Genomic DNA, 14,610 nt, shown 5'->3' with positions numbered 1-14,610 from the left:
AATTTACATTTTCCCCAGGTCTTTGGTATTTTTTAAACTGTCTCAATTTGTGGGTAATTGATGCCAGCACTGAGTGTTTATACACAGAGAAAACACTGTTACCAATTGATTAAAGTTGAAAAAATGAAGGCTATTTTAAAAAAGCTTTAATCAATTATAATTTTACCTGAATCTTCTGTGTGCTTTTAAGGGCAGAAGATCTAAATAATTAGGAAAGCTGATAAAATGTTTATAGCTAATTAAAAATAAACTGATTCCCATTGTGAAAAATATATAGAAGCTATGTTTGTAGTCTGATGTAGTCTTCTCCAAAATAAGATTGTTAAATTCTTTTTTTTAATCATGTAGTTTTCAAGGATGCTGTGGGAATAACATATCTTGAGTTCAGTAAAGCATTTGACCAAGAACCATTATGGATGGTAATACCTATTAATTGACTCCACAGTGGATCCATGGTGGGTTTAAATGAATTCTTATATAGTGATATCTCATCAAATTGGAGAGAGATCTTGTTATTACATTTTTATTAGAATCTTGAGCACATACAAATAAAATTCTGACTCCCATTCCAAAATAAGTAACTCCGCTTTTCAAGCTACATAGAACCTTGGAATTGGAAGACGGTGTTTTGGCCACCAAAACACCGTCTTCCAATTCCAAGATTCTGTGTAGCTTGAAAGCGGAGTTACTTATTTTGGAATGGAAGTAGGTGAAGCAAATTTAGAATTAACTGGTCTTATTAACTGGTAGGATGAGAAGGACAAAAGCATGATTGAGTAGGCAATAGTGTTTCACTCTGGAAAAGCTATTTGGCAAGTTTAGTGTTTGAAACATGCCCTCAGTTACACCTGTGGTAATTGACTGCCATCACTTTGCAGTGTCGAGTTACATTAAAATTAATTCTTATTAGAACTATTTAAATGCATAGTCCTTATTGCCAACCCTCAAGTATTGAGAAGTATTGCTTCTCAATACTTGAGGGTCTAGTATTGCATAGAATGGTAGTATTGAGATCAGTTAGATTTATCCAGATTTATTCAGTTGTAAGCTTCGAAATCCATCCAGAATATACACTGGATAAGTATTATGGGAATAGTAGTCCAACATATGTGGAAGGCCTCAGGTTGCATACCTCTGCTTCACAAGTATTATTTCTTCCAAACTTGAATATGAAAGGAATAAACACAAAGAACCAGATTATATACAAAACATTTTATTACATATATTTGTGAATTTACAATATGTACATATTGCACATTTAGCTGGAATGTATATTTCTATTGTACAGGAAAGAAGTGACTTTAGAGTGGATACAGAATCCAACCTAAAACAGGTTTATCTCTTGCCTATGGCATGCAGTCTAGTAGACCACCACTGTAACAGCTTTATGAAAAGTTTGTAACATAACATTTTCAATTGCATAAGCAAGAAAGATATCAATGCTTCCTCCACAGGCAGGTTTCCTTGATTGTGCTGTAATGTCTCAACGGGAAACATGTCTATACTTGAAAAGATGGTACTTGCTACTTTTTTGGCAGTACAACACAACTGTTGTAGAGCAACTTTAAAGCATAAAACATGAACAAGTAATTAACCTTTTGGTAGTTTTTCACTAAAAAGAATGCATCTGTAAACAGTGATGATGGGATACAAAACACATTTTTAAAGTTTTATGAGACGTAGTCCATCAATTTCCAAAAATAAATCTCTGGTTCATAATGCCATATATTACAAAAATGCTAAGTTCAATTTCCCTGTCAGTTTCCAAGGCACTTCTCTTGGTTCTTCTATATATTTTTCCTTTGATAATAGTAGCCTCTGAAATAAAACAAAAACACAAAAGATTAAACTATACTTTTCCTGATGTTTCACATTAATTTTCAATAAATCCTGTTAAATAATAATTCAGATTGTTTCCAGTTCCTATTGGAATGTGGGAATTGAGACAAATGAGAGAAACCTAGCATAATATAAAAATCTAAATTTATAATCCATGTTACAAAGTACAGTAGACTATTCCCAGGTTCCATTCGCCAATTTGCACCTCTTTGCTGTACAGTTTCTTTTTTCCAAACTTAATAACATTCTTTTGCACAAGGGTGATCCTGATTGGTATTCTGAAGCACTACATAAACAACTTGAACATTGGAAATAGAAGGGATGGTATTAAATTTCCTCTATATCAAATAATTAATTTAAAGAGAAAATAATCCAGTGATTCCTTTGGGGGCATCCATAGTCCCTGGTATTGCTATACAGTATTGCTGTATTGCTTTACTGTATTGCTAAGCAGGTATAGTAATTCAAATACAAATTGTGGTTGAATAAGCAAATAGATTTTAATGCTGTTTCATTCTATGTGTAACAAAAGCAACAATATTTATATGCTGCATTATATCATGAATGGTGTAGATGTGTAACTGGTTTCTACACATATCTAATATTAAAAATGTTTATTATATCAACAAAAAGGTATCTAGTATAAATAGAAAGAAATAGCAGTTGATTTAATTCCTGAAAAATTAGCTATGCCCAATACGGTATCTACTAACTGCACACTACTATGAATAATTCACAGTTGTTGCCTGAGAGTCTATACTGTATTGCTTTCCAGTAAGTATGTTTTTATTAACAGTAAATATTTTACTAAATGAAAGAGTTTGCATCGCTTTTTGAAACAAGCATATTTCAGTCCAAAAGATATTCTGCTCATGAATTAGTCATTGTTATCCACACAGTGGCAGCATACAATTCTTCCTCTCAATAATCTTACCTTATCCTTCTGTGCACATTGGACTTACTGCCAACCGAGTAAGAAGCCTGGCACATCTTTTATAATCTGTGATGGGGAAAAAAAGATAAATAGTGTAAAAAGTTCTTCTGGGGAGGGTTGGGTTATTGTATTTTTAAAATGCAATTTGTATGAGGGAATATAAATAATTCATCTTGAAGCACTGTATTGTAGATTTGAATTTGTGTGCTTAAGGAGCTAATTTTAAACATGCTTCTTAGATTTTTAAGCATGGTATATAAGTTTGCCATCCTATGAAGACTGATTTGGCATAGGGCACTGTTGAATGGATGGATATTTCACCAGACTAAGATGATGGATATTTACTGATATCCATGAAAACACTTTCCACTTGCATGAGAAAAATCGGTTTGTATGTTTCTGCAGTGAACTATTTATATAACTAGCCATACCTATGAAGAAAGCAAATAAAATTTGATGTTAATTATGGGGCAAGTTAATCAGCATTCCGCTATCAATCTAATATGGAATACGATAGCTGCTAACAGGGTAGTAGCAAGAAAGAGGAAAGGAGGACTCAGATGCTGAAAACTTGTAGAAAAGGAAAAACAGTACAGATGGTCTAGCATAGCAGCTCTCAATCTTTGGCAACTTAAAACATATTACTTGGTCCATCAAAAACTCAAGTCCCATAATAAAACCTACTATTTCAAAGGTAGGTTTATATATGTTTAGACTTTCTGTTGCCATAAATATAGGAAGTTTTAAACATTTCAGTGAATTGCCCTGTATCCCATTAAACAACACATTTTATTTAATTATTTAGCATATTTAGGAACTGCTCATGTCCCTCATAGAGTGATTATTAAATCTTAAATTATGCAACATTGCTTGCACAATGTCAACCTTTAAATGAAGTATATTTTGATGTTCATTAGTTAAATAGTTCCAGAGCACATTAGTGAAAACACTGGGAGCTAAAACAAGTAATAGAAGCAGTAGCAAAGCATGTAAATTCATTTTCATCTCATGAACTAATAGCATGTTTTTGTTAATGACCAGTTTATATTATATGCTTGTACCCACGCAGATTTATGCAGAAATGTGGATGCAATAATAAGAAAAAGAAATGTGTCTTACTAAATACTGTACAGTATTTAGGCTGCCACTTAGTTCTGTAATTGAGTTCCTCACATATCATTTAAGTTCACTCTAGCAATCAGGGTTGGTTTTAAATCCTATGAAAAGTAATCCTTAGTGGAAAAACGTTGCTATAGGGTAACATACGTTGCCCAGAATCTATGGTAGTTTTTCTAGAATGTTATAATGTAATTAATTCCCAATTGCCAAGCTTATTTTAAAATACCCATTTTTGTTCAGTTAAAATTGTTGGAAAATAAGAAACAAATATACTTTGTTGAATTGCTGACTCTTTATTTGGGAAGCCTTTGACTAGATTTGACTAAATACTAAATTTGATATGGTTCCTTGGTTTTGGCTTAGATTAGTTGAACAAACAAATGTTGGTGTTTTCAGCTACTCTAATAACAGGTATTAACAGATTTAACACAATGTGTGAGAGATTTTGTGGTCAATTGTGAATAGAGGGATAAATTCATAAGGAAAAGTTAATCTACTTGTAGAAATATTACCTCCTGCTTACATGAATTTGGATTGGAATTGTTTTCCGGTAGTACTTCATTTATTTTACTGTCTTCAGAATTCAGAATATTTCGGCATAGTAGGTTTTTTTTCATTATCTTAGGAAATTATACTTTGAATAATTGCTTTTCTAGGAACAGTAGTACCAGGATTTTTCAGTGGTGTATTTGTGCTTTAAGCACAGAGCAAGTTTAATTTGTAAATTTCTATTATCTGAAGTGATAAGAAATTCAGTTTCTGTACTGAAATCCTAAAACAAAAAGAATTGGCATATAATGGAAGAGCAGATTGGCTGCCTGCACAAATATGTTTTAAATGATTGTTTATGAAATTAGAAATTAGAACCATTAGATTGCCCTGAGGAATCGCAAGAAGGCACTCCTCTATTTCATGGCTTTAACTCTACAAACTCTCTACAAACTATCATGTTAATTATACAGGGTGATTCTTTAAAAAGCTATATTTATTAGTAATTCTGGTCTTGGATGATAGAACTTACATGCAGGTATGGTACAATCTCTTGTATGGTGATAAAGTCTATGAAAGTGTTTAGTGCATTTTGGGCCAAAGTAAAGGTGACCTGGAAAAGAAGAAAATCAGCAGATTAATTTAATTAGTGCCATAAGAAAAAGGATTATAAGTAAGGCAATAATTCAGATGTGAAATTTGGCTTACCTGTTAAATGGTTTAAAAATTTGTCTTTCATTCTCAGGTCTCTAGGAAATATTTCTGTTAAAGAGAATAAAGATACTTTTTTAGAACAGTCAGTATTTATATTCTGGTTCTGTAATTCCCTGGAATGTACAATTCAAGGCAAAAGTAAAAAAATTGTCTGAAAGGGCAATGATGTTTTAGAACAGGGGTGTCAAACTTGTGACCTGTGGCCTGGATGCTTCATGCATTGGCCACGTCCACGCCCAATTTAGCGAAGGGGAAAAAAGTTGTGATACGTCACATGACACCGCCGTGATGCTATGAGTTTGACACCCCTGTTTTAGAAGCAAAGTATAATCTTTCTTGTTTTGCATTTATAGTTTTGGAACAAAAGTCTTATATAATTAAGATATTCCCATTTAATAAGAGCAGCAAGTTTTTGAGTAAAGATGACTAGTATTTGGCTTCACAGCTATGATCTTGCTAAAAGTTCTTGGAAATCAGCAAATTGTAATTATTTTGCTTTATTTCTGTGCTTCCTAAGAGACAATATTAGTGACTTAAATTGATACAATTAAATAATAAATAGGACTGTCTCAGGGATTGGAATAGGGAGATACTGTCATGCAATGGTTCTCTTTCTTAAAGGTTGTTTCTGGCACCAATGATCCAGAGAAATACTGTCTCAGATTCAGAACAAATATTCCGCCACTCTGAGATGATCCACAATTTGAACATTGATACAGGGGCAAGGATGTCAAATTTGGGACGACACGTCATGTGAAAATCACAACTTTTTTCCCCTTTGCTAAAATGGGTGTGGGGGTGGCCATCGTGTGACATATCCAGCCTGCGGGCCACCTCTGGCTTAGGGGGACAAGTGGTTACTATAGCAAAAAAGGCTTTTGCCCAGTTTCATCTTGGGCAACAATTGTGACCTTTCCTGGATCAGTACCCCCTGTTCATTGATAATAGTTATCTAGCCACTTCCCATTTGGACTCTTGTAATATGTTTTATGTGGGATTGCCTTGAAGAGCATCAAGAAGCTATAATTGCAATGGCCTGAGCAGTCATGGATGTATTTTATATGTATATAAAATGCTGTGGCTTGGGCAATCTGTTCTGGTGATCTCTCTGCTTTGGGATTACAAACTAAAGGGATTCCTCTGGTCTCTTCAAATTCTAGCTTCTCTGTGCATCTCTATTCTTTTGGCTTGATGCTGATTTGCTGGCAAAGGTGTCATGGGCCTTCTAGTTGTTTTAGCTAAAGCTGCTCTGACATGAGAGGGAGAAAGGACTGTCAGCTTAAGTCTCAGTAGCTGTGGATAATATCCTTAAAATCCAAGATCATTCATCTTAAATTATGCAACATTGCTTGCACAATGTCACCTTTTAAACGAAGTACATTGACACTAATTAGTTAAGTAGTTCCAGAGCACATCAGTAAAAAAACTAAAAGCTAAAGTGAGTAATAGAAGCAATAGTAAAACTTGTAAATTCATTTTCGTGTTGGAACTAAGAATAGCATATTTTTCTTAAGGAGCAGTTTTATATCATATGCTTCTATCCATGCAGATTTATGCAGAAATGTGGATGCAAAATAAGGAGTGAAAAAAAGAAATGTGTCTTACTAAATACTGTATTTAGGCTGCCATTTCCTTCTGTAATTCAGTTCCTCAACATCCTTATCCAGGATGGGGCAATATTGACACACATTGTCAGAGAAATTGACAGAATATTATATTTTGAAAGAAATGAAACCATGTTGTTGAACAAAATATGGAGGCGAGTGGGAAATACATAAAACTATTTAGTTACTGTTTGCTTTCTCATAGCTTATTCAATGGATGGGAATATAACTAGCTTATTGAAATCTTCTTTAGCTTCTCATGGCCATCTCTTTGATTTAGTGTCATATTTAATATTGTTATTTACAATTTTGTCATGATGACAATTGCATATTATCATTAATATTACCATAAATTAATACATAAATGACATTTCCCTTTGTGATTTTTACATTCAACTATATCTGGCCGCTAGGGAGTTTAGCTATTTCTCAAAATTTAGCTTTTATTTATTTCTAAGTATAGTCCAACTCAGTTGAATTGATCCTATCATATTTTGATTTAATTCTGGCAAGTGCAGCACTAAATGCTTAGGTACTTCTCTCAAAAGTTGACAAGATGATGGCAATTCTGAAAGGTAGTTCTGGCTAAGTTTCTTCAGAAAAATATTTCAGAAGTGGGCAAGTTTTCATTAAAACATATAGTCTGCATCTGTGTAGTCCGGATTGTGGGGGCAATAAACTGACTTTGTATAAAAAAGAACACTGCTTGGGGGCCCCAAAAGCCCTACTAAGCAGGTATATACAAAAGTATGAAGGCTATTGCTTAACGCACTGTAAGCCGCCCTGAGTCTCCGGAGAAGGGCGGCATATAAATCGAACCAATAAATAAATAAATAAATAAATAAATAAATAAATAAATAAATAAATAAATAAATAAATAAATAAATTCTGCAAAATGACACACTGAATTTCAGTCTGTTGCTTAAGCAGATTTTGCAGTTGTTTTAAAGTTGTATATTTAAAAACAGTAAAATATATGATAGAATATACATCTCAAACTTTTGGTGAATGCATCTTTCTCATTTTATGGATAATATTATTGAAGTGGTTTGCCATTGCCTTCTTTTGGGATATGTTTTTTTTTTCAGCTTCTCTTTAGCCAATAGTTCTAACCTTAGCCAATAGTGCTAAGATTTCTAGCTACAGTTGAGTTTAGCCAAGGTGAGCCAAATGTTCACCAAATGAGGAACATATGATTTCTATAAGCATTTTCAAATACACATAACCAATGTTAATTCTAGGATAAACAAACATCTATTAAAAATGTATGTTTCATCCATACATTTTTCTTTTTCCTATAATGATTAAAACTGTAGCACTAAGCAACCTTAATTAATTGATCCCTGATAGAACTTCTTCCAAAGAAATACAGCATGTATTTCACTAGGATAAAAATCACATTAAACAATATCTAATATGATGGGTACAACTGGTTTTCCCATAGCAAGATTGTACTTTTTGCTACATTGAAACTTCCCTTTCCTCAACAAATTACTAATACAAAATTAACTATTCTAAGAAAAATCCTTAAATTTGACATTCTGAATTTTTTTCAAAGAAATGTGTCTGCAGTATTTTGGAGAAAACTATTTTATAGTATTTTGCATATGTGAGGAAGCAAAAAGCTAAATCTATGTATCTATTTTCTGGGGAGTCAAATATTTTTAAAGTATGTTCCATATTCACTGCTTTCTTTAGACTTAAGACAAGACAATATTTTAACATGAAATTTAGTTCATCAGTTCTGTTGAAACTTTAAGAAGAAACACATTTGTTTCACAGATACTAAACCACCAGCATGAAGGTAAAACAATTTATAAACCCGCAGGTTTTAACAAATGCAATCACTTTCAAATCTCATTGGTTTCAATGTGAGAGGTGGAAAAAGAATTATAATTGCTTACAATTGTACTTTCTATCAACAGCCTTTTGTAAAAGCACATTAGTCTAATATATGTCATATCCTTCCTGTGGAGGATCAGGTGAGTAGAGAAGACATTGATCTGATTTGTATATTGCACTGAACCATTTGAAATAGACTATAGCAGTAGCACTTAGACTTATATGTAACACGGTATATAAGTCTAAGTGCTATTGATATTGCTATATACCGCTTCACAGTGCTTTACAGTCCTTTCTAAGCAGTTTACAGAGTCAGCATATTGCCCCCAACAATCTGAGTCCTCATTTTACTGACCTCGGAAGGATGGAAGGCTGAGTCAAACTTGAGCTTTGTGACACTCGAACTGTCAAACTGCAGTCAACCAGCAGTCAGCAGAAGTAGCCTGCAATACTGCATTCTAACCACTGCGCCACCATGGCTCAATTATAATTAGTTTGGCTCACACAACTTGCTAAGACAAAATGAAGCAATCACATGTTGGCTTAGTGCAATAAGTTATTGTACATATATTAAAAGAAAATCTTATTTTGCTCTAATAGCACAAACTTTGTGTCAGTTACAAGATTCACTTTGAGGATGTGTTAAATTTAATGAGTCTTTAAAATATTAAAGTACTGACCACTATGCTATATCACCTTGAAGAAATAAAAGGTATGTATCCCATTTTCTCAAAGCCCTGGTTTGATGGGAGATGACTTCCTATCTTTTTAATTTTTTCATTAATACCAGAGGGACTCTAGGATGCTGAACTTAATATAGAATAAATAAACAGTAGAGAAGCAGAAAATCTGAGATAGACTCAAGGGAGTTCAGGATTGGATTCTTGCACAACTGCTTTTGATTCCAAGCAGACAGCAAGCAAAGCACACTTAGAATATGCATATGCAGAAATGGGAATTTTACCAGGTACATTTGCTTCATGCATATAAGACTGCACCTGCATAGTAGGAATGAAAATCTGAATTGTAGGAAATGAAATATTTTATAACACCATATATAGTGAATATGCCTGTAAGCAGCTCTAGCAGTCATTGGAAAATTCCCATTACTGTCACTATCATAAGTAATCAACTGATAGTATATTAAACACAGACTGATAACTTTTTGGAATTTCTACATGTGTATCTGGTTTTTTTTGCACCTGACACTCAGTGAATTGGGGACTTTTAAACTTTTTAAACTTTTAATGCATTATAATTTACACCAAAATTATAATGATATTTTATTTCTGTATCATTTTTCCTCCTAGATGAGCCGAGAGCAGATCCATAAAGAATAAACATAATTTTCAATAGAATAAAAAAAACCAAGAAAAATAATAGATGAAAATAGCTAAATGGCTAATTTTAAGAAAGGATTCTAAAAGATGGTATACCGGGAGCAGTTATCTACTCATACCTGGATGAACTATTATCTTCAACAGTCATACAAAAAGATCTGAGGCTAGCTATACTTTCCATAATAATGAGTACTCAGAGAAGACTCTTCCTGGCCAAACCCAAAGGTGACCACACACAGAACCTCCCTTGCTGATTTTAGTGCAATCTTGTAAGCCTTTGAGTCTTAAACTGCTCAGAACTTTATAAACTAATTGAAACACTTGTGTTGGTCCAAGAACTCGCAGTCTGTGCAGCATTTTCAGGATCAATGTTATTGATTTAAATTTGATTTATCTATTCCGTTTAGCAATTGAGCTGCTGCATTCTAAATATGATGGTGCCCAGTGGTAGCCCTTGACTGGATACATTATGCTTATCCCATCATGAGATTACTAGGGAATGGTTCACTGAGACTAGACTAGTTAGACCAGATGCCCGAACAAACTTAGTCATAAGATTTTTTTGTTACTGAACTACCAGTCCTATTAGTTGTCAGAATCAAAGAGAGACCCCATTGTATCCATCGTGGGAGTTGGCTCATCTAGAACAGGACACTCTTAACTCCTAGATCTGAAAATTACTCATCTACAACCATTATATTTGGTTCAGCTTATTGGACCTTATCCAATTTATCACTGCCTCTAAGCCAAGAGTCTGAACTTCAAATGATCACTAAAGCTCTATGTGGTCTAGTTCCTTAGCCAAGAGCTACAACATTAGTCTTTTCATGCCACACCATTTAGAGAATCTTCCTCTAAAAATGCTTCAAATCACCTATGAAACTGCTCACCTGCCACCCCAAAATCTTGGCTGTGTGGTACACTGAAGATGCAGTGCTGGTGGAGAAATAAAATAAAATGCACAGAAAACACATCCTTGCGGTTTTCCTAAACAATCATATTCATAGTGAGAATTAAGCCCACATATATTCTTACTAGTTAGAGTTAGGATTTCTTCGTTGCCCAGAGGTCCATATTTCATGGCTCCATACTTAGAGACCATACACGGTGATAGACCAAACACTCATTTCATATCCAGATGACACAAACAAGAAGTACAACAGAATTGCCAGATACACATCTCTGAAGCTACAGCATTTTCAAATTGGAGTTGTTGTGAGATGAACCATTTTATAGATGAGATTTAGATATAAGTAAGTTAAGTAAATAATACAGACATCTCAGATATGGTTTTGTGGCAGCAAGGTAGGCTGAACCCTGTTCTGTTTCTGCATCCCAAATCAAGTAGAAACAGACCTTAGCAAATGTAATATGTCATATCCTCTCTAGTCTATGTTGATGCTAAGCCAAATACCTAATTGGGCAGAACTTGGTCAGATCAGATCTGGTCCTCTCATTTCCTCTAGCTTCAGAGCAGTTGAACCCATTCCTCTATGCAAAAATCAGTCAGGTTATCTTTATACAAACTATAGAATTCTTCAGGGACAACTGGCAGTGTAATTGCACATTTTTCTTTTTAGTAAAGTGGGGGGTGGGGTAGGGAGAGATCTTATCAAACTATTTAATACAACACAATAGACTTACCAACTTTCTGTTCCTCTGAGTAAGTTCCATAGTCAGGCATTTCCCTTTGATCAAGAGGTGGGTAGTCTTGCTTGTACTGCACTCCATTTTCTTCATCCTCTTCTAGATGGTATTTTTTCAGTTCTTGAATTATCTCCATTATCAGATTTAAGAGATTTTGTCTTTCCTTCAGCCCCACACTAGATTCTGATTTTTCTTTACAATGTCCTGCAGAAAGTATCAATGCCATCAGCCCAATCAGCACTGATGACCTTAGAAGTTTGCACATTGCACTTGTGGGGACAATCCAGAAAAAGAGAATGTGTTTCCCACTTACTCCCTGAAAGAGAGAAAATGTTTTTTTTAAAAAAAATCAGAAAGAAGACACTAATTTAAATAGAATATTTTTCATTATATGTATGGAACAAGCTACTTAGAGTTGTTGCTGCTTCCTTTTTTTATTTCAGTAAAATATTCTTTAGCTAGGAAGACAGTTGGACTTCTAGATGCATTCATGTAACAGTCTGACCTTGTCCTTCACACTCAAAAGTATCAAGAACTGTAATGAAATTGGTGAAGGAGAGAAGATACCCTCCAAAATCAGCTGGGCAAAGAAAAAAAAAGGAAAAACAAAATCTTAGAAAACAGTCAACTAATAGCACAGATAAAATTTCTCCATTTGCTTGGCAGAGCCTGAAAATCTGAATGAAATTTATGTGTTAAGCACCCTGCCTCTTAATAACGTTAAGAGCAGATAACAAAGTTCAACAAGGAGTAAACAAAAATGTGGGGGATGGGAAGAGAGAAATCAATTTTAATGTCACCTGACTCCAGTATATGGCTTCTAAGTCACTGGGAAATTTTTCAGCCTATTCAGATTTTCTTGACTTGATCTTGTTAATTTATTTAAAAATTTTCATTTATTATTTATTTAAAATGTATTAAAATTTTCTGCTGGTGGTTACAGAGACATTGATCAAATAATAACTTAGCTAAGTATTTAAAAATCTACATGGCAATCATAACGGATTTACTACTCTTATTCCTGGTTTGGTGATGTTTTCACTATTTTCAGTCAATACATTGGGAACTATTTCTAATTTGTACACTGGCCTTCCATTAAAATTCTCAAAGCAAAGTATCTCTGTATGATTTGCATCTTACTCCAGTCATAGTAAGATTCTACAAGGCTGCCAAATGCTGTTACAGGCCATCAATTTATTAAGCGATTATACCCACTGTACCCCATGGTATATGGTCCTACAGTGGAGCCAGTTCAGAAAGCTCCAAAACCTTTCAAGGAAAACTTCCACATCATACAGCTCCAGACCGAATTGGTCTGGCCTGATCCCATCTAATGCTTCCTGTTCAAGGCATAAAATCTGAATTTAACACCTCCCACCACCATTTATCTTATCTGCTCAGACATCCACAGTGTGTCAATTTGGCCGACCTTACCGGGAGGTCGTTTTTTCCACATCGCTTGGGATGCTCAGTGCAGCTTCACTGCATTTGGATTCCCAAAGCTAAACGGATTGCAGAAAAGAAAGCACCCAACCCAGCATCGCGGAGCGCTCTCACTTTTCATGGGATGGATGTCAGATTTCACCTAGAGATACCAACGCTACTTAAAATGACTTGATTCGGACTAGATCTTCCACTCTTGTCTTTCTCCGGAGGAACCTATTCTGTGACCAGCTCTATCTCTGGCTTGTATTCCTACGGAGCAGAATTTTTCTACAACGAAGCAACTCCCCCAGAGGTGCGTTTTGTCTCTCTGGACTGACATCAGCTCTGAAGCAGAACCGATCGAAGGAAGACCTTGCAGCCTAGCAAGAAGGAAGCCTTCTTCCGACAGGCTCCCAAAATTCGCCCGCGCCCGCACTCGCCCATCGCCACCAAAAGAAAGCGCCCCGAGAACTGTTGAGGAGTCCGCTAAAACTTGGCCGGGAGCGAGCGGGCGCTATCGCTGCAGCTGCCACTCCTAGCAAGCAATCCGGAGGCGCTGGCGCTAGCCGCTCGCACTTGGGAGACTGAAGGGGCATACCTGTCTCCGCTGGCTTCAGTCAGACCCCTGACTTAGACGGTCCTGATGTCCCCTGAGCTGAGCTGCAGCAGCGAAAGAGGAGCGTTTCACCGCCCTTCTCGGCTTTTTCCGTCTTCTCCCTTACGCGCCCGCCGTCTGTTCTCCTTCACCTCCTACTCCATGTCTGCGCTTTATATAGGTTCACAAGGAGTTCATGAGGTGGCCGCCGCCGCCGAGTCAGCTCGTCTCGATTTGCGAGTGGGTGGACGGCCGGCTCCGCGTCCCGCTTGGCTACCTCGCGAGCGCCGCCGCTCTTCCCCTGTTGCTGCCGCCACCGAAGTTCCCTCGGACTCCCCTGCTTTGCCACCGCGCGCTCTCCTCTTATGCTGCTCCCCCCCACCCCACCCTGCAGACGTAGAAGGAGCTGTCCCGGCTCGGGCGAAAGGGGGTGGGGGGTGGAAGGGAGGGAAGGAGGGGGGGCACTCGCCAAGTTTCTTTAATTAGAATGCCTGCGCTGATCATTTCCCGCACGCGCGCGCACACTCCACCCACCTACCCTCTCCTCATTCTCTCTCTCTCTCTCTCTCTCTCTCTCTCTCTCTCTCTCTCACACACACACACACACACACACACACACACACACACACACAAACCACGTTTGTTTCGGACGTCCAACCTCCTCCACGCTTCCCGTCTCGGGGTTGCATCTTCGGGGCATCGGCGGCTGCCAACTGAGCATGACTTGCCAGCAAGATTCGTGACTGGACGGCGCTGGATAGGAAAGGACGGACTGGGTGGAAAAGGGCGGGAATGAGGACGGGCGACGGCGATTGTCTCATCTTCCCGAGCGAGAAGAAGAAGCGGTGCCAGTCCCGCCTTCCGATTGAAGGGATGGGGCTGTCCGGAATTCCCTCCCTGTCACCGAAGAAACTTTCAGCCAGGTTCCCCCTGGGTTGCTCCCTCAGCCCAGGACAAAAGTCCTGCCCTCAGGTTCTCCCAGAACGACCTCTGCTGGACCCCGATTCATCCATTCTCCTATGTTTGTGGGATGGGAGTGTGCCAGGTCAAGAAGACCCGTCC

At 36.8% G+C, this 14,610-nt stretch overlaps 1 protein-coding gene across 1 annotated transcript; it reads right to left on the bottom strand.

Moving 5' to 3' along the window:
• Positions 1-1,197: 1,197 nt before the first annotated feature.
• Positions 1,198-14,264, bottom strand: ALKAL2 (ALK and LTK ligand 2). The gene is made up of 6 exons (XM_034436792.2): positions 13,552-14,264; positions 11,526-11,844; positions 5,090-5,143; positions 4,914-4,994; positions 2,774-2,839; positions 1,198-1,818 (listed from the first exon to the last, which is right to left on the bottom strand). The coding sequence occupies exons 2-5, from the start codon at positions 11,791-11,793 to the stop codon at positions 2,775-2,777; spliced, it is 468 nt and encodes a 155-aa protein (XP_034292683.1). The 5' UTR covers positions 11,794-11,844; positions 13,552-14,264; the 3' UTR covers positions 1,198-1,818; position 2,774.
• Positions 14,265-14,610: the final 346 nt, after the last annotated feature.

This window comes from Pantherophis guttatus, chromosome 1 (genome assembly GCF_059756535.1).
Source record: "Pantherophis guttatus breed Tessera chromosome 1, ASM5975653v1, whole genome shotgun sequence".
NCBI classification, from domain to species: domain Eukaryota; kingdom Metazoa; phylum Chordata; class Lepidosauria; order Squamata; family Colubridae; genus Pantherophis; species Pantherophis guttatus.
This window is presented reverse-complemented; position numbering and strand designations above follow the sequence as displayed.